The 24,126-nt window shown below is 53.1% G+C and overlaps 1 protein-coding gene across 3 annotated transcripts in view; it reads right to left on the bottom strand.

The window, feature by feature from the left end:
- KIAA1671 (KIAA1671 ortholog) overlaps window positions 1–24,126 on the bottom strand; it is a 131,944-nt gene that overhangs the window by 51,593 nt on the left and 56,225 nt on the right. The window contains exon 1 of one of the 3 annotated variants that reach the window (XM_040250971.1): window positions 10,657–14,186. The exons of the other annotated variants lie outside the window; for them this stretch is intronic. Coding sequence (XP_040106905.1) covers window positions 10,657–10,941 — 285 coding nt within the window. The 5' untranslated portion in view covers window positions 10,942–14,186. Of the gene's footprint in view, window positions 1–10,656; window positions 14,187–24,126 lie in introns of those variants that run through there. 3 annotated transcript variants of the gene reach the window in all.

The following is a 24,126-nucleotide window of genomic DNA, read 5'->3' as shown; positions in this document are numbered from 1 at the left end:
CAGGTGGTCTGGTATTCCCACCTCTTTCAGAATTTTCCATAGTTTATTGTGATCCACACAATCAAAGGCTTTGGCATAGTCAATAAAGCAGAAATAGATGTTTTTCTGGAATTCTCGTGCTTTTTTCAATGATCCAGCGGATGTTCGCAATTTGATCTCTGGTTCCTCTGCCTTTTCTAAAACCAGCTTGAACATCAGGGAGTTCACGGTTCATGTATTGCTGAAGCCTGGCTTGGAGAATTTTGAGCATTACTTTGCTCGCGTGTGAGATGAGTGCAATTGTGCGGTAGTTTGAGCATTCTTTGGCATTGCCTTTCTTTGGGACTGGAATGAAAACTGATCTTTTCCAGTCCTGCGGCTACTGCTGAGGTTTCCAAATTTGCTGTCATATTGAGGGCAGCACTTTCACAGCATCATCTTTCAAGATTTGAAACAGCTCAACTGGTATTCCATCACCTCCACTAGCTTTGTTCACAGTGATGCTTCCTAAGGCCCCCTTGACTTCACAGTCCAGGATGTCTGGCTCTCGGTGAGTGTTTCACACACACGCAAATCATCATGGTAACCTCTAATACAGCTGTGTGTCATATGTCAATTACATCTCGGTAAGACTGGGGGGAAAAAACAACACTTCAAAACAATTCAGATTGAAAAAAAAAAAAGAAAGATTTTGTGTTGAGAGTTGAGGGACTTCCCTGGTGGTAAGACAGTTAAGATGCCACACTTCCAATGCAGGGTGTGGGGGTTCAAACCCTGGTCAGATAACTAAGGACCCACATGCTCCATGGCCAAAATAAAAAATGAGTTGGGAACTACTGTATAGCACAGGGAACTATATTCAACGTCTTGCAATAACCATATGGAAAAGAATCTTAAAAGACTATACATACAGATATATACATACATACATATACATATATATATAAAACTGAGTCACCTTGTACACCAGAAACTAACACAACATTGTAAATCAACTATACGTCAATAAAAATTAATTTTTAAAAAAAGTCGAGAGTTGTCCGTCTGTTGCTACAAATATAGCATACCTTAATCTGACTAATATATCAAGGTTGTAAGGAGAATAATAGCAGCCAAGATTTATCATGCACATTTTTGGTTCCAGGCGCTGTGCTAAGAACTTCACAGAGAAACTGAGCATCATAAAAGGAAAGTTTCCTGTCCAAGGCCACATGGCTAATTAGCGGCAAGGCTGGGATTCAAACTAGGATTTGTCCAAAGGAGACAACTTTTTTTTTTTTGATGTGGACCATTTCTAAAGTCTTTATTGAATTCGTTACCATATCGCTTCTGTTTTGCGTCTTGGTTTTTTGGCCCCAAGGATATGGGATCTTAGCCCCTCGGCCAGAAATCGAACTCTCACCTCCTGTGTCTTAAAGCAAAGTCTTAACCATCAGACCGCAGGGGAAGTCCCAGAAGCCAAGCTTTTAACTGGACTGACCTAATTCTACCTTCATCTCTAGACATTTTTGTCCCTCAATCAAGAAAGAACAGACAAGGATGCCAAATCTATGTTTAAAAAAGCAAAAGTAAAACCCCACACACTTTGCAGTTTTTTGAACTCTTGGCGATAATTTATGTTTTAGGAGCTGCCTTTCAAGGGAGCAGGAGTTGGTGAGTGCTCACTCCTCTGGCCTAGAAATCAATGCAGGGGGGAAAAACCGCTCTTGTACACCTTGCTCTCAAATCCATGTGGAGGGTTCGCTGCTGTTTATGGCCCAGCCTTTATGATGAAAGTTTGATGAGTTAAACGGAGTGATGAGCACTCAGCATCCAAGAAGTGGACTCCCTTCCATGCCAGGGGAATCACGCCAACTCCTCAAAGGATGTGTTGCTCAGAAGCCCCTAGGACCCTGAGCCCAGACCAGCTGAGCAGCCTCCCTTACGTGCAAGAACCCTGGAGACGAGAAAAGTATCTGTTGGAAACTCTGAGGGCTACCGAGTCACACATCTCGGATGGGTCCCTCGAGTTCTTCCCACCTCAACTCACTCATCTGTGAGATGAAGATTAAGTAATACGCCATGGCCACCCCTGGACTGTCTGTCTTGGTAGGTATGAATGAGAAGGAACGTGTACTAGTTATCTATTGCTGCATGAAAAATAACCCCAAAACTTGGTGGCTGAAACAACTAACATTGCCTCTCCCAGTTTCTGGGAGCCAGGGGTCCAAAGGCACTTGGCCCGGTGGCTCTGGCTCAGCCTGCCTCAGGAGGGTGCAGTCAAGCTCCTGGCCAGAGATGTAGTCTCCTCTGCAGGTTGGAGAATACAGAAATACATGCTGTGAATACAGAAGTGTGACAGGCACTTCTTAAAGTGGTCCAGTGGTTAAGAACCCACCTTCCAATGCAGGGGACAAGGGTTCGATACCTGAGATCATACATGACAACAAGCAACGAAGCCCACACGTCGCAATGAAGACCCAGCACAGCCACAAAAAATAAAAGCAGTATCACCTAAAGATATATATACCCCACAGACTGCAGCACACCAGCTCCACTGCCCTCCACTACTGCCCAGAGTGTGTTCACGTTCATGTCCACTGAGTCGGTGACGCTGGCTAACCCTCTCATCCTCTGTCACCCCCTTCTCCGCTTGCCTTCAACTTTCCCGGCATCAGGTCTTTGACAACGAGGCAATCAGGTGGCCAAAGTATCGGAGTTTCAGCTTCAGCATCAATCCTTTCAGTAAATATTCAGGGTTAATTTCCTTTAGGATTGCCTGGTTTGATCTCCCTGCTGTCCAAAGGACTCCCAAGAGTCTTATCTAGCATCACAATATGAAATCATCATTTCTTTGGTGCTCAGCCTTCTTGACGGTCCAACTCTCACATCTGTACGTGACTACTGGAGAAAATATAGCTTTGACTAGACAGACCTTTGTCAACAAACTCATGTCTCTGCTTTTTAATACGCTGTCTAGGTTGGTCACAGCTTTCCTTCCAAGGAGCCAGTGTCTTTTAATTCCATGACTGCAGTCAACTGAATATGCTTTGCCAACTATTAAACACTAAACAAACGATGATGACATTAGGAAACATTAACTGAGACCCTGCTACCCGCCTCGAACTGCGCAAAGTGTCCCGTGTGCCTTATGTCAGTGTAGTCTCCAGCGTATCTGTGGAGTCAGATGATATCACAGGCCCAGTTCTACAGGAGAGAAAACAGAGGCGGAAAGAGACTAAGTCACCTCCCCTCAAGTCCCACAGCAAAGCGAGAGGCAGAATCAGGATTCAAACCCGCAGCTCCGGGAACCCACAGCTCACTGTCTTCACCCACAGGGGCGCAGACACAACTGTGAACTTTTCAGGAGTCAGTTCTGAGTCAGCTGCCAAACACAGCCATTACTAAACATTAATGAGATAAACTTATAATTAAATAAATCCTAGTACAAGCAAAGGTAAGGAGTAGTCAAACCTCAACACTTCCTAGCTACTGCATTTCACTACGATCTGCGGTCTTGAGATCATTTCTATCCACTGAAATCTGTTCGGTGAGCATACTGTCCCCTCGGCACCCCTCCATTCCCCTTTCCGTGGTTTCAGTTACCCACCGTCCACCTCGGCCCGAAAATATTAAACGGAAAGTGCCAGAAATAAGCAATTCACAAGCTTTAAATTGTGTGCCTTCCTGAGTAGTGTGATGAAATCTCACACCGTCCCTCGTTCGCGCCTGACACCCAGCCACCACCATCGTCGTGGCTCTGTGATCCAGGATCACCCAAAGTGCACGACCCTCCTCCTGACGTGTGGTCGGGTCAATGGCAGCGCCACAGTCCGAGGCACTGCCTCCATCATCCTGCTTATTGCATCTCATCACCGAGGCATCTTACCACCCGACATCGTCACCAGAAGGACAGCGGTGAGTACAGTACAATGAGAGGTTTTGCGCGAGACAGACCACACCCACACAACTGTTATCACACGATGTTGTTGTCGCTACGTTCTATTTTGTTGTTAGCTATTGTTACTCTCTTACAATGCCTAATTTACACATTAAACTTTATCACAGGTACACACATGCATAGGAAAAGCATAGTATATATTGACTGGATATATTCATTCAATATACTGGAAATAGTCTTTGAGTATATCCTGAACATTCATTGGAAGGACTGATGCTGAAGCTGAAGTTTCAAGACTCTGGCCGTGTGATGCAAAGAGCCGACTCTTTGGAAAAGACCCTGATGCTGGGAAAGACTGAGGGCAGGAGGAGAAGGAGACGACAGAGGATGAGATGGCTGGATGGCATCAATGACTCATTGGCCATGAGTTTGAGCAAACTCTGGGAGATGGTGAAGGACAGGGAAGCCTGGCGTGCTGCAGTCCATGGGGTCGCAAAGAGTCAGACACGACTGAGCGACTGAACAGCTGTCCAAGGTATCAGGCGTCTAGTGGGGGTCCGGAACGCAGCCCCCTGGACGCAGAAAAGACTGCTGTGTGTAGCGACAGTGCGCTGCACCTCTTCCCAGCTCCGTGTAGAAGGACAGCTATTTGGTGCTCTGCAGTGGGCTCTGGTGGGAGTATTTACACCACGCGAACAGGCAAAGGCTACATACAAATTGGGGCTTTCCGCCCAAAGACCCGGCTAACGCTAAACGTTCACCAGTGGCTCACTGTAAGTGACCCAAATACGTCCTTCCTGTTCGCAAGGCGTGATCTCAGTGACTCCTTGCCAGAGACCCCATTCTTTCTGAAATCCAAAAATACACCATTCCCTGTGATATGCAGCGATCCAGATTTCCTTCCTGAAATTTCCAACTTCCTGATGAGGAGAGTCACAGGCACTTTGTCTGAACAAAACATCTGAGATTTAAAAACGCTGAAAGAGGGAAAGTAAGAGTAACAAAGGGGCCCTCAGGTCGCAGAGACCCAAAGGGGGCTTGTTTTCACCTTACCCACACCTCAGAAATCTGGACAAAGACACACCCACCCAGGGCTGCCCTCGTAGTGTCCTTCCTGATCGCCCCCAATGGGGAGCGACCCGAGGGTGCAGGCAGAGGGGTGAATGCACACAGGAGCCTGTGCACAGCTGAGTGTGACCCAGGCATTAACAAAGGTGTCTACCAGAAACGTACAAAACCAGCACATTTTTTTTTTAAGGACAGAAAGAGACAGAAGGTGGGAGACTTTGCTTGAGAAAAGGAGGAGAAAAGACAGACAGGAAAGGCACTTGAATGCCAAGAGTGGTTTCCATGGACGTTAAAAATCACAAGTGGATTTTGTTTTTATTCAGGCGTTCTGTACTCTCCATGGATTGTGAGCGTACCCTGCTTTTTTTAGGGGAGGGAGGGGGCGAGGAACTCAATGTAATTTCACACAAGCAGAGCCCTGTGGGGGCAGCCACGCCTTGGTCCTGCCCTGCTCTCCAGGTCTCGCCCAGAGGCACCGACTCTGGGCCCAGCCTTTGCCCACCACCCCTCGCCTCGACTGGACCATGAAGAGACCATTGTTCTCCGGGGTGACATCATTCTGCTGCCAGGAGGGTGAAGAGCGACCTGGAATTGGGTGCGGCCAGCCCGGGAGAAGGTGGCCCGTCCTGCCCGACCATCCACGCCAGAGCAGAGGTGCGGTCACTGCAAGACAGGTTCCAGGTTGCGGGGGGGGGGGGGGGGGGGGGGGCGGTGCACTGAGGTCCAGCACCCCAGCTCTGTGCCCCAAGGGGTGTCCTGAGACCAGGCACCTATCTGGGCTCTGGACCAGCAGTGACAGGCAGCATCGGCACAGACACTGGGAGATGCAGGGGGGTTGTGACAGCTGGACCCTACTCCCCTGAAGCCCAGGTCTCTGGAAGAAACACGACAACCTGCGCCAGGTACACAGTAGGCGCGTGGTGATCGGCGACCATGACTGATACTCTGCTCTCCTCACTGCTCTCGCACTCATCACCCTGCGGTTCTACAAGGCCACGCTGTCCTCGCTGCGGCCCCCGGGGCCCTGCACGCCCCGGCCCCCAGGCCCATCTTCTACCTTCGCCCACTGGCATCCCTGCTGTTCCTCAAACATGCTGAGCACAGACCTGCCTCCGGGCCTTCGCACTTGTGTTTCCTGCTGCTGGGATGTTCTTCCTCCAAACCCTTTGAAGACTCCTTCCCTTCACCTCTCCATGCTTCCAATCTCTTATCTGTGAAACATGGGGCTACCCCACGTGTCCTTCAAGTGGGGGAGCTGTGAGGATTCGATGAGACCAACTCCGAGCAAGAAAGAGGGGCCTGCCCTTCTTCCCCAGCTCAGGTCTGCTGCTGCTGCTGCTGCTAAGTCACTTCAGTCGTGTCCAACTCTGTGCGACCCCAGAGATGGCAGCCCACCAAGCTCCCCTGTCCCTGGGATTCTCCAGGCAAGAACACTGGAGTGGGTTGCCATTTCCTTCTCCAATGTGTGAAAGTGAAAAGTGAAAGTGAAGTCGCTCAGTCGTGTCTGACTCCTAGCGACCCCATGGACTTCAGCCTTCCAGGCTCCTCCGTCCATGGGATTTTCCAGGCCAGAGTACTGGAGTAGGGTGCCATTGCCTTCTCCACAGCTCAGGTCACTGGGAAGATATCCCAGATACAGAGTCCCCTAAACCAAGCTGCATCCAGCAGTGGTTCTCAACTGGGGGAAGGTTTTGTCCCCCAGAGACACTTGGCATTGTCTGGGGACAGATTTGGTTGTCATGCTTGGGGGTGCTCCTGGCATCTAGTGGGCAGAGGCCTGGGATGATCTTTCATACATACATAGGACAGCTCTCTGCACCCCAAAGAGTGATCAGGCCCAAGGTATCAATGGTGGTGAGACTGGGAAGCCGACACATGGCATGGGGTGAGTGTTAGAGGCAAGCCCTTCATCCTTGAAGACGGTTCCTGAATTTTCAAACCTACACAGTGTATCAGAAAGCAGGGACACCACTTTGCTGACAAAAGTCCATATAATCAAAGCTATGGTGTTGCCAGTAGTCATACAGATTTGAGAGGTGGACCATAAAGAAGGCTGAGACATAAAGAATTGATGCTTTTGAACTATGGTGTTGGAGAAGACTCTTGAGAGTCTACTAGACTGCAAGGAGATCAAACCAGTCCATCCCAAAGGAAACCAAGCCTGAATATTCTTTGCAAGGACTGATGCTGAAGCTGAAGCTCCAAGCTGGTCACCTAATGCGAAGAACTGACTCACTGGAAAAGACCCTGATGCTGGGAAAGGCTGAGGGCAGGAGGAGGAGGGGGCGGCAGAGGATGAGATGGTTGGATAGCGTTAATATCACAGACTCGATGGACATAAGTTTGAGCAAACTCTGGGAGATAGTGGAGGACAGGAAAGCCTGCTATGCTTCAGTCCATGGGGTCGCAGATAGCTGGACACGACTTAACGACTGAACCACACCAATATGCTCTGTCCCCTTGAAGGCAACTCTGTAAAGGCCAGAGCTCTGTCTTGTTTTATTCACAGCTGTTTCCCCAGCGTCAGCACCCTAGTAGGTGCTTGATGAATACTGGTGGGATGAAAATGTGAGTGAGTGAATGACAGGGTACAAATACACACCTCATGCTTGCGGGGGCCTGGTACTCAGGACATGCCCACAGAAGGTCAGCCAGGCTCTTACTCTCCTTGGCGAGGGGCGCCAGTCTGGCTATCTGGGCAGGAGGGACTCACATTACGGCTCCAGCAACGCATCTCCCCATGAAGTGCACACTCGTTAAGCCCCTCCTGTATGCCAGGCGCTTAACAGGTACCAGTCCCATTGAACCACCTGCCAGACAAGTCCCAGGTGAACCCCGTTTTACAGATGACGATGCTCAGAATGCAAGAGGTGGCTTAACTTGCCCAAGGTCACTCGGCCAGCATGTGGAGGAGCTGGGCCTCGATCCCAATCCTATCCCGTTCCTAAGCCCTCTCTGCCGAACGCCCCTCAGCCCTGGAGACCCCACCCCACCCTCCGGCTTCCCACTCTGACTCCAGGTGTTGGCCTCGGTGGCGCTGCCGCTGCGCCTGGGTTCTGGAACCTTCTGCCTGGACTCTGCTCCCTGTCCACCTCTCTGGCAGGGCTTGTTCTCAGGCTCGCCCTGGGCTGCGGCACAGACGAGCCTCTTCCTGCCTTTGTCACTCTGAGACAATGTGATTATTTCCCCTCTTCCCCCCTTTTATTCGGCAGACGCCCAGGCGGGCCATTAGCAGATTATTTCAAGGCTGCCTTTGGAAAAGCGTTTCGGGGCACGCCTTTCAGGGTTGCTTTCTGCCTGCCAGAGATTCTTCTGCTGGGCTCTGAGTAAATAGAAGCCTGAGGCAGGACTTGGAACAGAACGGATTATTTAGATAAATCACGTACCAGTTCCAAAGACTGAAATCCCACCCCCTTCCCAGCCCCAGCTCAGGCTCCTGCAGGTGTCTCCTAACTCTTAATTGTCTGTGGCTTTGAAAAGTTTCCTCCCATAAAACAAATACTGAAGCGAAGTCCCCAGGGGAGAGGGGCGCGTGTGGCTTTTCCAGTTCACTGGGAATCTTTGGAGGAATGGTTTGAGAGAAAAGGTTTCGGTTGTCACGTACTGGGTGACAGGGCCCCGTACTGAGTACTAAGCAGGGCTACCATGGGCATCGTGTGTCTCCTGGCGGCGGGTCACGGCCCTTAAGTGGCTGCAATGGGAAATGTAAAGGATGAGGACATCCCCATTTCACAGATGAGGAAACTGAGGCACAGAGAGGGGAACAGTATATCCAAGGCTGCACAGCTGGGAAGGAGCAGAGCCAGGAATCAAAGCCAGGAGTCTCTTCTGCAAAAGAGCCTGCATCTCCATCTCAACTCTGTCATCATCCCCAGGAGGCAGGACGCTGGGGCACTTGACGGGAAGCAGCTCCCAGTGCTCACCCACTATGTGCCCAGGCCCGCGATGGGCACCGATGTCAACCTGATGACCCCCAGTTCTCCCCGGGTGACAGAGGAGGAAATCGAGGCTTGAGAAGGAGTCAGGGCCCCTTTGCCAGGATGTGGCCGGGTTTGATTCAAGCTTTCAACCCCAGCACCAGCTGGTAGATGCCGAACATTAAATGGGAAGGAACCAGGTTAATTCAGCCCAGATTTATCGTGTGTGCATCAGCGCTGATGGAGGCAGTGCCAGGCAACAGTGAACAGAGGCAGCAAAGGCCCTGCCAGGCCCCTCTTCGTTCACTCATTCATTCATTCACCAAGCTGGGGAGCAGAGCAATGAGGCCTGGGGGACTCTGGCCAGTGCCCAGGGCCAAACAGCGGGGAGGTAAATGTTACCAAAGCCCCAGGCCCTTAACTGAATTGCCAGAGAGGGAACAAGAGTGAAAGAGAAGAGAGACAGAGACGGGAACCGACACGGAGACACAGGGACAGAAAGAATGACTGAGAGGCCAAGCCACCCGTCCCAGAGGCTGGGTTGGGGGAATCTGTCTTCCAAGTTCTGGCCCCACTGATTCATCCCAAGCCACAAAGCAGCACAGACCCAGGAGGGCAGGAGATGTCATCTTCACGAGGCATATGTTAGCACCTGACTCCTCTGGTTGCTGTGTGACCCCAGGAGAATCACCACACCTCTCTGGGCCAGTTGAGGGGATGTCTGCAACCTCGAATGCGCAGAGAGCTAGCTCAGAGCCTGGTGCACCCCACAACTCCCTCAACCCTGGGTCTGAAATGACAACCGGGACTTATCACAAGGCTGAACCCAGGGAGGAGGCGGCTCAGCACTTCATCCATCTTTGGTCTCCTGTGAAATGGGTCATGCAGTCAGGAGACCCTGTCTCTTTGAAGGCCCGTGATAGGGGCTTTCCTGAAGTTATCAGGAAAGTCTGGAGAAATCTTGGCTGGAAAGAGCCCTGAGTGGGGTTCAAAGCTGGGGGTTCCGGCACTTGCTTTGCCACTCACTCCCTGTGCTACCCCAGGCAGGTGTCTTTCCCTCTCTGGGCTCAGCTTCACCTCTTCAAATCATTAGCAAGGTCCTTGAGAAAAAAAAAACAAACAACCTGGATACAGGTTGAGTTCTCAATCATTAGATGTCATTCCACCCTGATCCCCGAGCTCCATCAAGCTTGCCAGAGTGGGAGCTGCTGGAATCTCAGGACCCTGATTACCCTCCTCTGGCCCATTCACTCCCAGCTGCACTGGCCAGCGGGCAGTCCTGCCCACCACCTCGGGTAATCAGATGAGACCTCGCGATTTTGCTTGGCTCGAAGACCACAAAAGCCACAACTCCACACGCATGTGACGTGGACGCTCGGCCACCCCGGGAGGGTGTTTGAGGAGACGGAGCAGCTGCCAACTAAGCCTCCCTAAAAATAGGAAGCATTTGGGTCGGGTTGGAGTGTCAAACACTTAAGGATAAATCAACCGGCAAAGCCAGCCCCATATACAGAGACGGTGAAGCTGGTATAAATGTCCTGATGGCTTTGGGTGAGCACACGCGTCTACCGTCAAGGGGAATCACCACCACTGCACGCCTCTCTCCCAGGCATGGAACCAGGAAATGGTCCGGCTGGATGGACAACTGTCCCGGAAGAGGCAACTTCCCTGGCTGGACTGATGGGATGCCCCACCCCCCACCAGCCAACTTCCCTGGGGTGGGGGAAGGGGAACACTGGCAGGAAGGAGTTCTCACTGTTGTTTTAATACTTAAAACAAACAAACAAACAAAAATAATAATAACAAGCTTACAAGGTCTGGGGGCTCCGAATCCGGCTGCCTTTTCCTCAGGGAAGAAAATCTCTGTTGGCTTCGCGCCGAGAAGCGGCGGAAAGACTCTCGGCTCCGGGAAGCCAGGTGTCGGAAGGACGAGGTGCGCTTGAAGGGGGTCCGTCCGGAGGGCTCCCCGCCCGCCCGCTCGGGGCCCACCGTGCTGGTCACCAGGTTGAGGGCTTCCTGGAAGGACCGCCGGACGGTCCCCATCCACTGGGTCACGTGGCTCTGGGCCACCGTGAGTTTGTCGCCCAGGTAATCCATGGGGCCGGTGGGGGGGCGAGGCAGGGAGGAGGGCAGTGAGGTGCCAGGGTCAGTCTTCTCGGCTCCCCCTGCTGCACGCTCGCTCAGGGAAGTTCTGGGCTCTCGCTGGAGGGGAAAGGTAGCTGCCTCTTCAGTAGCTGGACGGGGAGCAGATAACACCCGCTGAGCCAGCGGCCAGGGGCATCCACGGGCCGCTGGGATCAGGCTGAGAGTCCAGCCCCCTGGGGCTGTGAGTAAACACGCCGGCGGCTCCAAGATCCAGTTCCCAGTGCTCACCAGCCGAGCCGGCTGGCTGGCTGGCTGGCTCGGGTGACGACAAGCTTTGAGGAACTGGGCTGCTGCGCTGGCTGGCTTCGGGGTGTGACAGTCCCCCCACGAGGTGGGGGAGGAAGAGGCGGCGGCCCCTGGGGGAACCCTCGCTTAGGTCCTCACTGGCCCCCAGGTAGGTGGCTGCCTGCAGCAGGGGCAGCCCCCCCACCCCACTCACCTGGCCCATGCAGGTTTACCCGTCCTCCAGCCAGGGGGAGGGGGAGGTTTCCGAACCTGTGGGCAGCTAGCTCATTTCCGGAGGCAGCCACACCGGGGCCCCAGGGCCCCCCCTGGCTCCCCTGGCTCGGCAGCCCAGGATGACATCAGCCCCCATTCTCAGCGAGGGGCTTCGCTGCCTGGGAATGCAGGAGGGGCCTCGGGGAGGCGGCCGCCCAGGGAGCTGACGTCCACCCCCATTTGTTCTTTCCCACCCCCCCACCCCCAAGTCCCGGCTCGGTGGCTCACCGTCCCGCGGGGCTGTCAATGCCTGCACGTGCTCGGCAGGCAGCCCACCCGCCCTGCAGCCCTGACCGCCAGCTCAGCGGGGGAGACGGGGCTGCACGTGCGTGCACTCGGGCGTGTGTGTGCATGTGGGTCGGAAGACCTGGTGGCCCCGGGAAAGCTGAACAGTTGGGAAACTGCCTCCAGGGTGACGGGACCTGTGGCCTGCAGTCAGTCTGTCTCCCTCTGGCGGTCCATTTCTCTGTCAGGCTTCCAGCCTCTTGTTCCTCCCCCGCCCTGTCTCAATTTCCACTTGTTCCTCCCTAAGCTCCTCTCTCTCTCTCTCTCTCTCCAGCCTTCCCTCCCTCCTCCCTAAAAGGCAACACCCAGCCAGGTGAAACAGCCTCCGAGGCCCCCAAGGAAGGAACTGGGCCGGGCTGTGTTTCAGTGCTGGTGGAGTTGCCATGGCAACCCAGGGCACAGCACCTGCCCCATCCTGGGCGGGCAGGCTCCGCACGGGAGCAACAGGAATGATTCATGGTTTATACTGGGTCACATGAGCTCCCGGGCTTTAACCCCTGTGGAGCTGGAGTGGTTGGGACTGGGGGTGGGGGAAGGAGGGCTGGGGATGGGAGGCAGAAGCATCTGAGACTGGAGCGGGTGCTTGTCGGCAAGGGGGAGCAGCAGCCGGATCCTGAGGGGAGGCACGCGTGTTGGAGGAGCTTTTTCCTTCTAGCAGGGATGGACCCTCTGCGGTACAGATGAGCAGGCGCAGACTCAGAGACGTAGATTCACTGGCCCGAGGGCACACAGCAAGGCTGTACCACCAGGCCGTGGCCCGGGGCTGTTTCCTCCTCACTCTCTGCCCCTTTTCGGGGGTCTGACTCAGCACGTGGTCCAGAGTTGGAGCTCAGTAAGTATTTATTGTTCAAACACCAAGTCCAAGAGTGAAACTTTGATCGGTTTGACTGCATCCCAAGAGCTTTTCCCCACCCACGTCACCTTCAGTTCTGAATAAATATTTGCTCCCTAGACACTGATCAAAGGGCCTCACTTGAGAAAGTTTTTCATGGAAGTGTCTCTGACAATGCAGCTGATGCAGCTCTGCTTCCCTGGATTCCCAGTCCTTATGGATGTTCATTTGCTCACTCATTCTTTCACTCATTCATGTAAACATCTGGAGACTGCCCTCTCTGGGGCGGGTGCTGGACACGGAACCTGAGGATGGCCCCTGCTCTCGAGAGCTCACAGCCCAGCAGGACCCTGTAATGGTGCTGATATTTACTGAAGAGTGTGACTCAGTCTCCAGTGCACTTCTAAGTGCTCGCAAGAATTAACTCAGGAATCCTAACATGAACCCATTTGACAGAGGGGAAGACTGAGGCCCAGAGAGGTGACAGTTACCTGCCAAGGTCTTCCAGGATGGTAGGCAGCCCTCAAGACGGCCTCCAGAGATCTCTGCCCCCTGTGAGTCATACCCTGGTGTGGTCCCCTCCCATGATGCGAGAATTGGTCTGTGTGCCCAAGAGATGAGGCAGAAGTGACAGTGACTGACTTTCAAAGCCAGGGCCTGCCAGCCGCCATGCATTAAGGGCACTCAAGCAGCCCTGTGGAGAGACCCAAGTGCAGAGAGGCCAACCTCCCCAGACCAACTGCCGGCACCAACTTCCAGCCACGTGAGTAAGCTGCTTTGGAAGCAGGTCCAGATTGGCAGGCAGACCCTTGGATGACCCAGCCCTTGACCGCAACTTCATGGGAGACCCTGAGCCAGAGCTACCCAGCCAAGCTGCACCCCTAATTCTTGACCCACAGAACCCACAGGAGGCTCAGATGCCCAGAGGCAAGATAGCATCTGGGCCATCAGGAAGCACAGGCCGGAGCAAGAGGAAGAGAGAGAGGGGAGGGGATGAGGGGCTCTTGCAGTAGCCTGCCCCCTCCCCAAGATGAGAAGACGTGCACGGCCCCAGATCCTCCCTCCAGGCATGTGTCTGGCCCCACCCACCCCCCGACACACAGCCTCTGGGGTCCCAGGGCTTCTGGTCACCAAGGCTGGCCTGCTTTCCTCACACAGTGTCCACAGCCAGCCTCCTGCGCAGGTGGTCCCCAGCAGGCCGGGGACTCCCAGGATGGGAGCAGTCCTCCCCACCTGACCCCAGAAAAGCTGCACCAGAAATACCTGAAGAGCTGGAAAGAGATGCAACTTTTTAACAGACCATCTGGACACAGAGGTGGGGAAATTTTACTGAGCACCTCCAGGAGGAAACAAGTTACATCAAAGCAGCACCTTTAAAACTGTAATATCCGGGGACTTCCCTGGCAGTCACGCGGTTGAGAATCCGCCTTGCGATGTGGGGGGTGTGGGTTCGATCCCTGGTAGGGGAACTGAGATCACACATGCCGTGGAACGACCAAGCCTGAACTGCAACTACTGAGCCCAAGAGCCACAACTAGGGAATCCACACGCTGCAATGAAATGATCCTGCATGATGCAATGAAGATCCAACACAGCCAAATAAATAAATTAAATTAAAATTAAAATGATAATATACAGTGTTGGCCAGGCCACGGTAAAAGAGACATACTTACTCACAGACAGAAATGGACATGGGTATGCATTTTCTGAAGGGAATTTAACATTCAAGATCAAAATTCTTAAAAACAACGCCCTGCCAGTTAGCAACGCATGTGCTGACGTGTACTGACATCTGTAGCTCACTTTGAAACGCAGGGAAAAAGAAACCTAAGGAACGGATGGGTAGCTAGATTTTTCTTAGGCAAATATAGCAAAATGTGACCAATTACAGAATATACCTGGTGGGTATGTATAATGTTTCCATACGTTTGAAATTTTTCATAATAAAAGGCTGGGATGGAAGGATGAGTCTGCCTTTTGACCCCGAGTTTCTTAATCCACACCCGGCACTTTGTCCAGAAAGGCGCATCATCTATACAAAACATTTTTGCCACAGGGGTGTTTATTACAGTCATATGTGATAGTTATATTTGTGAAGAAGTCGTAAAAACCTTAACAGTCAACAAAAAAAAGACTGCTTGTTCAGTGCTGTGCTGATGACACTGATCCCACCCTTATGCGTCATGTCGGCAGTCGGCTTTGTGAATGAACTTTGACTTTTAATGAATGCTGTATTAAAAATTATTTATCTTGATAACCTATTTTTTTTGGTGCTCTCTTAAACTGTGGACCTTACGTGTGTGCCCGAGTCACCTCACCCTCGATGCAGCCCTGGATTTGCTGAATCAATACAGCATCATGGTTAAAGGTTTGTAGACCTGTTGCCAACTCACTGGAAAAGACCCTGATGCCGGGAAAGACTGAATCAGGCAAACGGAGAAGGGGGTGGCAGAGGATGAAGTGGTTAGATAGCATCACTGACTCAAAGGACGTGAATTTGCGCAAACTCTGGGATACAGTGGACTGCAGTCCATGGGGTTGCAAAGAGTCGGACAGGACTGAGGGACTGAACAGCTCCAGCTCTTATTACACTACGTGGCCCTGAGAAAGTGACTGAGCCTCTCTGATTTTCAGAGATGAAATCATCGGAGGTCGTCACTATCACTGATGCTGCTGGTACCACGGACTGTGAGTGCCAGGCACTGTATTACTAATACACTGTCTGCTCCTCCCAACAATGAAGCAAGGTCTGTACTAGGCCTACTACCCCCATTTACAGATGGAAAAAACTGAGGCAGAGCGATTCCGTGACTGGCCTGAGGTCACACAGCTATGAAGTGATGGAGTGCGCAATCCCCAGCCTTGCACCTTAACCAAGGTAGGGGAAGACCAGCGTTTGCCAAACCAGTCTGGGTGGAAGACAAGTGTTGGGAAGAGCAGAGGGGACTAAGTGGTGGGCCGGATCACACGGTCCGCCTCCTTCCACACCAGGGGAGAGGGGTGCAGAAGGCAAGCCAGATTGCCTGCCTGCTCCCAGCTCCCGGCTCCCTTTAGGTACAATGTGGTCTAAAAGTCTGACTATAAAAAGCGTCACTTTCTGAAAACTGGGGCACAGCCTGAACGCTTTCCCCACCAGAGGACTTTTTCTGCAAACTCTTCTGTTCTCTCCAGGGAACTCTTGGGAGGTTGCTGGGCATCAAAAAGGAAAGAAAGTCATCTCCTTACATAATTAATCCAAAGGACTCTGGAGAAGCCACTGCGATCCAGGAAATAGAGGAGAATTTTACCACCACAGTAGGAAGTAGACCAGGGGTCACCATTTCCAGACATGCATTTGCCGTTACAGAAATCAGCATGTCACTCATTCATTCATTTGACAAACTTCCCTGTGCAGTTACTTTGTGTGAGCTCCGTACCGATCCCAAAGGGACTATAGTCCCTGAAGAGCTTGGGGTAGCTCTCTGATTCCCAGCCATTAAGAGGAGAGGGTGTCCCAATGGACCATATCAAAGCTGAGACTATAATTTTCTCCCCCATATCTGATACAAATGTGAACACTCTAGAGAATCCTTCAGTGGAAGAAAAAGCCAAGAAAAAAGAAAAAAAGAACATCTGCAATCCAAGTACCAAGAGCTAAGAAAGACTAGTGAATAACACACTATGATGGGAATGTTAAGAGGTGGAGGTGAAACCCAACTAAGAAAGTGGGAAGTTGAGGAAAGACGAACAAAGGGAAGATGATCGTTTATTGAGGATCATTTATTGTAACCGGAAAAAGGAAATCTAGGTAGGGTTTTGAAGGATGAATAGGAGTGCTCCAAGAAAGCTGAATGGCATTTGCAAAGGCCCCTGGGCACGGCCACATTCCACTCTCCCCCTGGGCTTCTGCACATGCTGTATCCCCTGTACCCCTGCCAGGAGCTGCTTTCCCCTGTTCTCCGTCTCTATCAGATGGCCCCCCACCTCAAGACCACCTTCAACAACCCGTCCTTTCCAAATCTCCCACAGGAGGTCTCAATTACATGATCCTGTTTCCCAAAAAACTGGCCATTCCAGGAGTAGGCATGCAGGGTCTCAAAACATATTAAAATAAGTATGTATAATCTATATCGAGATTATGTTGATAAGGAAGGTGGTGCAGTGGAAATGATAGTGACGATGAACTGAGGATCTGCTCTATGCTGGAAACTGGTTACCCAGACACCTCACCTCACATAATCCTGGCAACAACCCTATAGGGTGAGCCCTGTTATTAATTATCCCCAGTTCACAGAGAAGGGTAGAGAGGTTTCCAAGAGCTGAAGGTATTTGTTCAAGGTCACTGAGTTGGCAAGTAGGGTTCTGGGACTTGAACCCAGACCTGTATGATTGCAAAGCCCTCCTCCTAGGGCAGAAGCCAGACGCTAGTCACACTTCTAAGACTCCTTAAAACATCCAGTTCTGCCCCCAAGCCCCACGCATGAGCAGGATGACTATTCTACACCCTTCTCAGGGTGTCCTCAAACCTCCTCTGGTCAGGAAATTTCTGCAGAAGGACTTGTCTGGGTGCAAATCAGTTTCCTTTCTCGACAATTGGCCTAGAGACTAATTCTGGGGACCATGTGTGGGAAGAGCTGATTTGTGGACCCAGCTTAAATCTGTTTTCTCAGGGACTTTCCTGGCAGTCCAGTAATGAAAACTCTGCCTTGCAATCCAGGGGACCCAGGTTTGATCTTTGGTCAGGGGACTAAGATCTCACACGCGTCGGAGCAACTAAGCTCGCATGCCGCAACTAAAGACTCCGTGCATTGCAACGAAAGATCCCGTGATTCAACAAAGACCCAAGGTGGCCAAATAAATAAATATTAAAAAAAAAAAAAAAAAAAAAAACCCTGTTTTCTCCCCCCGTGGGATGGAGCGAAGCTTTCGAAGGGCCGGTTGATGGCCAAACTTCTCCTTTCATTGAAAAACCAGGCCCGGGTAGACGGCTGTCCCAGACTCCAGAGTAAACCTGTGACAGCGGTCCTGATTTTCCATAGGGGTCGCTCACAATCTGCATTTGAGAGGGTCTCTGGCCTCATGTCTGACCTACACCCCCAGGGTATCTCCACCCCAGCCTGACTGGACTAACTGCCATCCTGGGATGTACCAGGCTGCCTCTTGTTCAGCCCTTTGCACATGCTGTTCCCTCCAGCTAGAAAACCATTCCACCAGTTCCTCACCTGCTCAGCATCTATTGTCCTTCACAGCTCAGCTTAGGTACTCCTCTTCCAAGAAGTGTCCCCTGATTCATGCCCCCCAGGGGGCCACCTCTGAGCTCCCACTTTGCTGAATGACCCCCTACGGCATCATTAACAATCTGAGCCGTAGCTGAAGCGACCGGTCAGTCTTCCCACTGGACTCTGAGACCAGGGGCAGCAGGAATGTGTTCTGTTCAGCCTTGATTCTCAGCATCCAGCACTTGATGAGGCTACCGTGTGAAATGAGGGAATCACTGAGGCTTGAACCCGAGTCACACAACTCCCAGCATCCCTCTGCCTAGGCTTGTTTCCAAGGCAACAGGGAAAAGAATTCTGATATGGGAGAAAAAAGAAAACAGAAGTGACTTGACCTGACAAGTCAATCCCAGATTATTTATAAACCAAGCCCACGACTATTTCCTTGTGTTCATTTATCACATTCTTATTCAAGTAGTCATTTTAATGACCTAAGATGCCCCTAATTAACCTTGGAAGGGGAGTTGGGGGTAGAAAAAGACCATCTGGAAAGGAAATCTTTGTAGACAGTCAGGAGCTCGACTCTGCCTTATCAGGCCCCACCCCAAATGCAAGTGGAAAAAGGAGCATTTTCTACGCTGGGGAGAGCCTGCTGTGTGGCCCTGCCCCGTGTGGCAAGGCTGGTCTGTAATTACAGCCCCTCTTTGAGAGCTGGCCGTCTAATAAAGCTGCGGGGTCCGCCTTCTCTGGAATGGAAATGGGATGGGCCGAGGGCCCCGCCTAGTTCACACAGCCACAGCACTGCCCTAGGGCTCAGAACGGTGTTTCTGGAGTACTGCCATCCCTCCTTGGGCTTCCTGAGAAGGAGAGGTCTGGTCCCCTTGCCCGGGGTTGGTCAACACACCCCTTTCCACAGTTCAGTTCAGTTCAGTTGCTCAGTCGTGTCTGACTCTTTGCCACCCCATGGACTGCAGCACGCCAGGCCTCCCTGTCCATCACCAACTCCTGGAGTTCACCCAAACTCATGTCCATTGAGTCGGTGATGCCATCCAACCATCTCATCCTCTGTCGTCCCCTTCTCCTCCCACCTTCAATCTTTCCCAGCATCAGGGTCTTTTCCAATGAGTCAGCTCTTCGGATCAGGTGGCCAAAGTATTGGAGTTTCAGCTTCAACATCAGTCCGTTCCAATGAACAATCAGGACTGATCTCCTTTAGAAGATCCTTTAGGCTCCCCTTTCCACAGGAGCCACTGAAATCCCACATGTTTGGATCGGTTAGTGAAAGACAGCAAGATGTTCTTGGGGAACAAGAAATTACGACTCGGGTGAAGGAGTCACGATGTCCCCCAGGAGATTTATCCCCAAGCACAGAGCCTGCTGTCCTGGGCTAAGTGCCCCTAAGTTGCACCCCAAGATCTGAAGACTCTCCCTGAAGATAACAAAAGGCTGGAAGAAGGTGAAGAAAAGGCCTCCCTTTCCCTGCTCCTTACCCTCCCTCCCCCATGCCTTCCGACTTCAATGAGCATCTGAGCAGGGACCTACTAGGTGCAGGCTGTGTCCGGTGAGGGAGGCCCCGGCCCCGGCCCCTGGAGGATAAGGAACCTCGGCGGTGCTCAGTTGCCGAGGGCCTGCTGTCACCTCCCTGACTCGAGGAAGCCAGAAGCGCCGCAACTCACGCTGTGCAGAGGAAGAAACCAAAACGCCGAACGAGGGGGACCGGAGCCCGAGTCACGTGGGAGCCATGCACAGAGCAAGGCTCGAGCCCAGGGCTGGCCGGGCAGAGCCGGGGCTCCTAACCACCAGACTACGCTGCCACTGGGAGTGCCCCAGTTCATGGCAGAATGGGGCTGGCTTGTGGGGTGCAGAGGAGGTGGTCTCAGGAGCAGGGTCCCGACGACCCCTGTTCTTTCTTCCTCAGACTCGGACGGCCCCAAGTGAGCCCCAAGTGAGCCCCAAGTGAACCCCATGACAGCACAGGGTCTCCTGAGATGGCCTCGGAGACCCCCTCTCGGCCTCAGCCACCACAGCAGCACCAGGGACCCCTGACCCAGGCGGCCTTGGAGGGCTCTGTAGCCTCCTGCCCTGGCTGAAGGGAGGCGAGAAGGTAGGTCCTGGGCCCGCTGACCCAGGCTGGAGGCCCACCAGGCTCTGCCCCCAAACCACTGAGGGTCCCGGGGCGGCGCTCCCCGACCTCTGGGAAGCGGGGAAGCCCAACTCAAACCCCAGCTGCCTCGCCCCTAAGGCCCCCGTCCCTGCCGGGCTCAGACACCGTGCGGCCGTGCGCACTCACGTGGCCTCCTCCCCCCGAGGTGCCTCACCTCACAAAAGGAAATCAGGACACCTGCCTCCCAGGTCAAGGTGCACGAAGCGGGCACTGGCAAAGGGAGGTGGCAGGCCTCGGACTCCGACAGGGATGTCCACGGCTGCAGCGCTCACTTTTCCGAGAACAAACTTAGGAAGGAAAAGTGAAAGGAAGGAAAAGGGACGTCGCTCAGTCGTGTCTGACTCTTTGCGACCCCATGGACTGTAGTCTACCAGGTTCCTCCGTCCATGGGATTTTCCGGGCAAGAGTACTGGAGTGGGGTGCCATTTCCTTCTCCAGGGGATCTTCCCGACCCAGGGATTGAACCCGGCTCTCCCGCGTTGTAGGCAGACGCTTTACCATCTGAGCCACCAGGGAACGCACTCCCAAACGCCAAACCCACATCTGTTCAAACGCTGGTAGGACGCGGTGGACGCTTTCTCAGCACCAACGACATGCCAGGAGCTACGCCATCTCATGTCATCCCCCCACATGTGGGTAAAGGCAGGCCTCCCAGGACTGACTGTGCGCTGTGTGACCCAGGGCAAGTGACTCACCCTCTCTGAGCCCCTCCTTCCTTGTCTTTAAAAAGGCGTAAAAATGGTGCTCCCCTTCCCAGGTGGTGCCGAAGGCTACATGGTGTGTGTTTTATTCTGCAAGAGCAGAACCATCCCCATTATACAGATGAGGACCCTGAGACAGAGAGAGCAGAGGCCAAAGGCTGCACAATCAGCTACTTAAGGGTAAAGCCTTGCCGGGAGGCCGGTGCTCTCTCAGCAGCTGTGGCTCAGCAGGCCTCTGGGTGCCGGGGAGCCCCCAGGCCCACCCCCACTGTTCCCATCACCCAGTTCGCCCTCCTCTCATCTCAGAGCTGCTGTGAGTAACGGTCCCCACTTGGTCCCGCTCGCTGCACGCTTTCTCCCGGCCCAGCTAGAGGTCTATTATCTGGTGCCTTGTTCCTCAGATCTCAGGCAGGGGCCCTCCTCTGTGCCGCCCACGCTGTTCCAGGAGCCAGGCTGTGCCCGGCGGGGAGGGAGGGATGGCAGGAAGGGGGCGGCCAGGCGGCCTTGGCATCTTGACAAAAGTGTGTCTCCCCACAGGCCCCCACAACAGCCCACCCGGGAGGCACGAGGCTGTATTCTGGTAGCCTCGGAGTCCGGGACCTCGAGCCAGCCTGGGCTCAAAGCCCTCCAGAGCCCCCCACCTAGCCAGGGCAATGAGGTGAGACGCCACTCCCACCCCCAGCTCCCTCCACCTGGCTGCTTCCTGCCTCAGAAAGGTACTTCCCAGCAGCCACCAACAGTCTGCGGCCCCCACACCAGGCAGCCTTCGTATTTCTGAGTGTTCCCCACCAGTCCCTGCCCCAATCACCCAACACAAAGGAGCTGCCGGTCTTAGCACTCTTTCCTTTCAGCTCAGTTGCTCAGTCATGTCTGACTTTGTGACCCCATGAACCACAGCACGCCAGGCTTCCCTGTCCATCACCAACTCCCAGAGCTTGCTCAAACTCATCCATCGAGTCGGTGATGCCACCCAACCATCTCATCCTCTGCTGTCCCCTTCTCCTCTTGCCCTCAATCTTTCCTTTACACGTTCCTTTTCACTAGCTGGTATTGATTTAATGTCATCTCTCTGAGCAAGGCTCGTGAGAGCATAAACCTGGAGTCATTCTCTGCTGTTGCCCCCCTACCTGGCACATTGGACACTCTCAGTAAATGTTTGTTGAATGAATGGGTAAATGAACCAGTGAAGAAGGGAAGGAGGGGGTGAGGCAGGAAGGAGAAATAGGGCAGGCAAGAGAAGGAGGGGAGAAAAGGGGAGATGCACAGCAACTTTTTAAAAATTATTTATTTATTTATTTTTTCGCCATGTGGCATGTGGGATCAAACCTGTGCCCCCTGAACTTAACCACTAGACCACTAGGGAAGTCCAAGCATGATAACATTTGTCCTGCAATCTCACCCTCTCCTCTCTCCCTGGCCGATTCCTACTCACCCTTAAAGACTTCACAATGATGCCCCCACCTCCAGGAAGCCTTCCCTGCTACTCTTTCCCACTCAGTTCAATGCCTCCTCTGGGTTCCCCAACCCCTGGGCTTCCCCATCACATCATAAATATAAGGGCAATGGGACTTCCCTGGTGGTTCAGTGGATGGGAATCCACCTGCCAGTGCGGGAGATGCGGGTTTGGCCCCTGGTCAGGGAACTAAGATCCCACGTGCCGTGGAGCAACTAAGCCTGCGTGCCCCTGGCACTGAGCCCAAGCTCTAAGCGCCTCAAGCCACAGCTACTAAAGCCCTTGCACCTAGGGCCTGTGCCCTGCGACAGGAGAAGCCACCACAGTGAGAGGCCCGCACACCTCAGCTAGAGAGTGGCCCCTGCTCGCCTCAGCTAGAGGAAGCCTACACAGCAACAGAGACACAGCACAGCCAAAAATAAGTGACAGATAAAAACCATCAGGGCCAATATCCACACCCCTCTCCCCACCGGCTGCAGGCACTGGAAGGTCAGGGCTGTTTTCAGCTCCCTTTTGCATTTCCAGAGCCCATCCTGAGGCCTAGCACTCAGCTAACGCTTCTCAAGGTCTAACCAGACACCAGGCCCAGGCTGATGCTCTGAAATCAGAGAATTCACGGACTCTTCAGCATCACCTTGTGAGCACGGAGACAATCTTATACCCATTTTACAAAAAAGAGAAGTAAGGCTGAGAAAAGTCAAGCTCCTCGGCCAAGGTCCCACAGCAAGGACCCTGGGAGGCCATCACACTGCCCTATCCTCCAGAAGTACGTGCGATGCATCGGGCACTTTATACAAACCTCATCAGTTCTCATCGGCCCTTAAAGGAGACGTCACTCTCCCAAACCTCAGATGAAGGGACCAAGGCCTGGGACACAGGGTCCTCACACTCAGCTCAAACTCACGCAAGACCATAGGGCACCAGGAAAGTAATCAAAGAATCCGCACAGAAGAATGTAGCTGTGAGCAACGTTCTTCCTTCCTGGGCAAGTCTTGCAAACAGTGACTACTCACTTCCCACCCTCTCTTGCAGCAGAAACATGTGGATGGGACCAAAATCCTGGCCCGTGGGGTCTGGGATGGGGTGGGGGGAGCCTGCTGGCTGGGCTCAGGGAGCAGTCTTCGTTCCAGTGCACCCCGTCTCCCTTAGCTGGGTGTTGCCAAGTCTCCCAGAAATGGCTGGAACTGTGGCAGTGATTTTGGGACCATGAGTGGACAAGACACTGAAGGGCTGGTAGGAAGATGGAAAGAACCGGGGTTAATCCACTAATTCAGGATGGGGTAAGCTTTTAAAATTATTTAATTATTGGCTGTGCCATGCAGCATGCAGAACTTCCTTGACCAGGGATCAAACCTGCTCCCCTAGCTTTGAGAGTGGGACTCTTAGCCACCAGGCCACCGGGCCACCAGCGAAGTCCTGTAGCAAACTTTTGAAAAGGGCCAGAGAGTAAACATTTTAGGTCTTGCTAGCCACATCTGGTTTCTGTGCCACCCTCTGTGGTGGGGGGGGGGGGTTTCCATTTCTTTTTAAATCTTTTGAACATGTAGAGCCCTTCCTAAGCTCACAGGCCACGGTTTAATGGGCCCCGCCCTGCATCCCCTGTGCCGCCAGGTGGGCCATGTGAAGTATCCCACACCCTTTTGGTTCAGCCCATCTTCATGAGGGGTCCCCCGTCTTCATGAGGGCTCTCCGTCTTCATGAGGGGTCTCCGTCTTCATGAGGCTCTCCCATCTTCATGAGAGGTCTCCGTCTTCATGAGGGGTCTCCCGTCTTCATGAGGGGTCTCCGTCTTCATGAGGGCTCTCCCATCTTCATGAGGGCTCTCCCGTCTTCATGAGGGCTCTCCCATCTTCATGAGGGGTCTCCGTCTTCATGAGGGCTCTCCCGTCTTCATGAGGGGTCTCCCGTCTTCATGAGGCTCTCCCGTCTTCATGAGAGGTCTCCGTCTTCATGAGGGCTCTCCCGTCTTCATGAGGGGTCTCCGTCTTCATGAGGGGTCTCCGTCTTCA

Source organism: Oryx dammah, unplaced genomic scaffold, assembly GCF_014754425.2.
Source record: "Oryx dammah isolate SB20612 unplaced genomic scaffold, SCBI_Odam_1.1 HiC_scaffold_12, whole genome shotgun sequence".
Taxonomy (NCBI): Eukaryota; Metazoa; Chordata; class Mammalia; order Artiodactyla; family Bovidae; genus Oryx; species Oryx dammah.
This window is presented reverse-complemented; position numbering and strand designations above follow the sequence as displayed.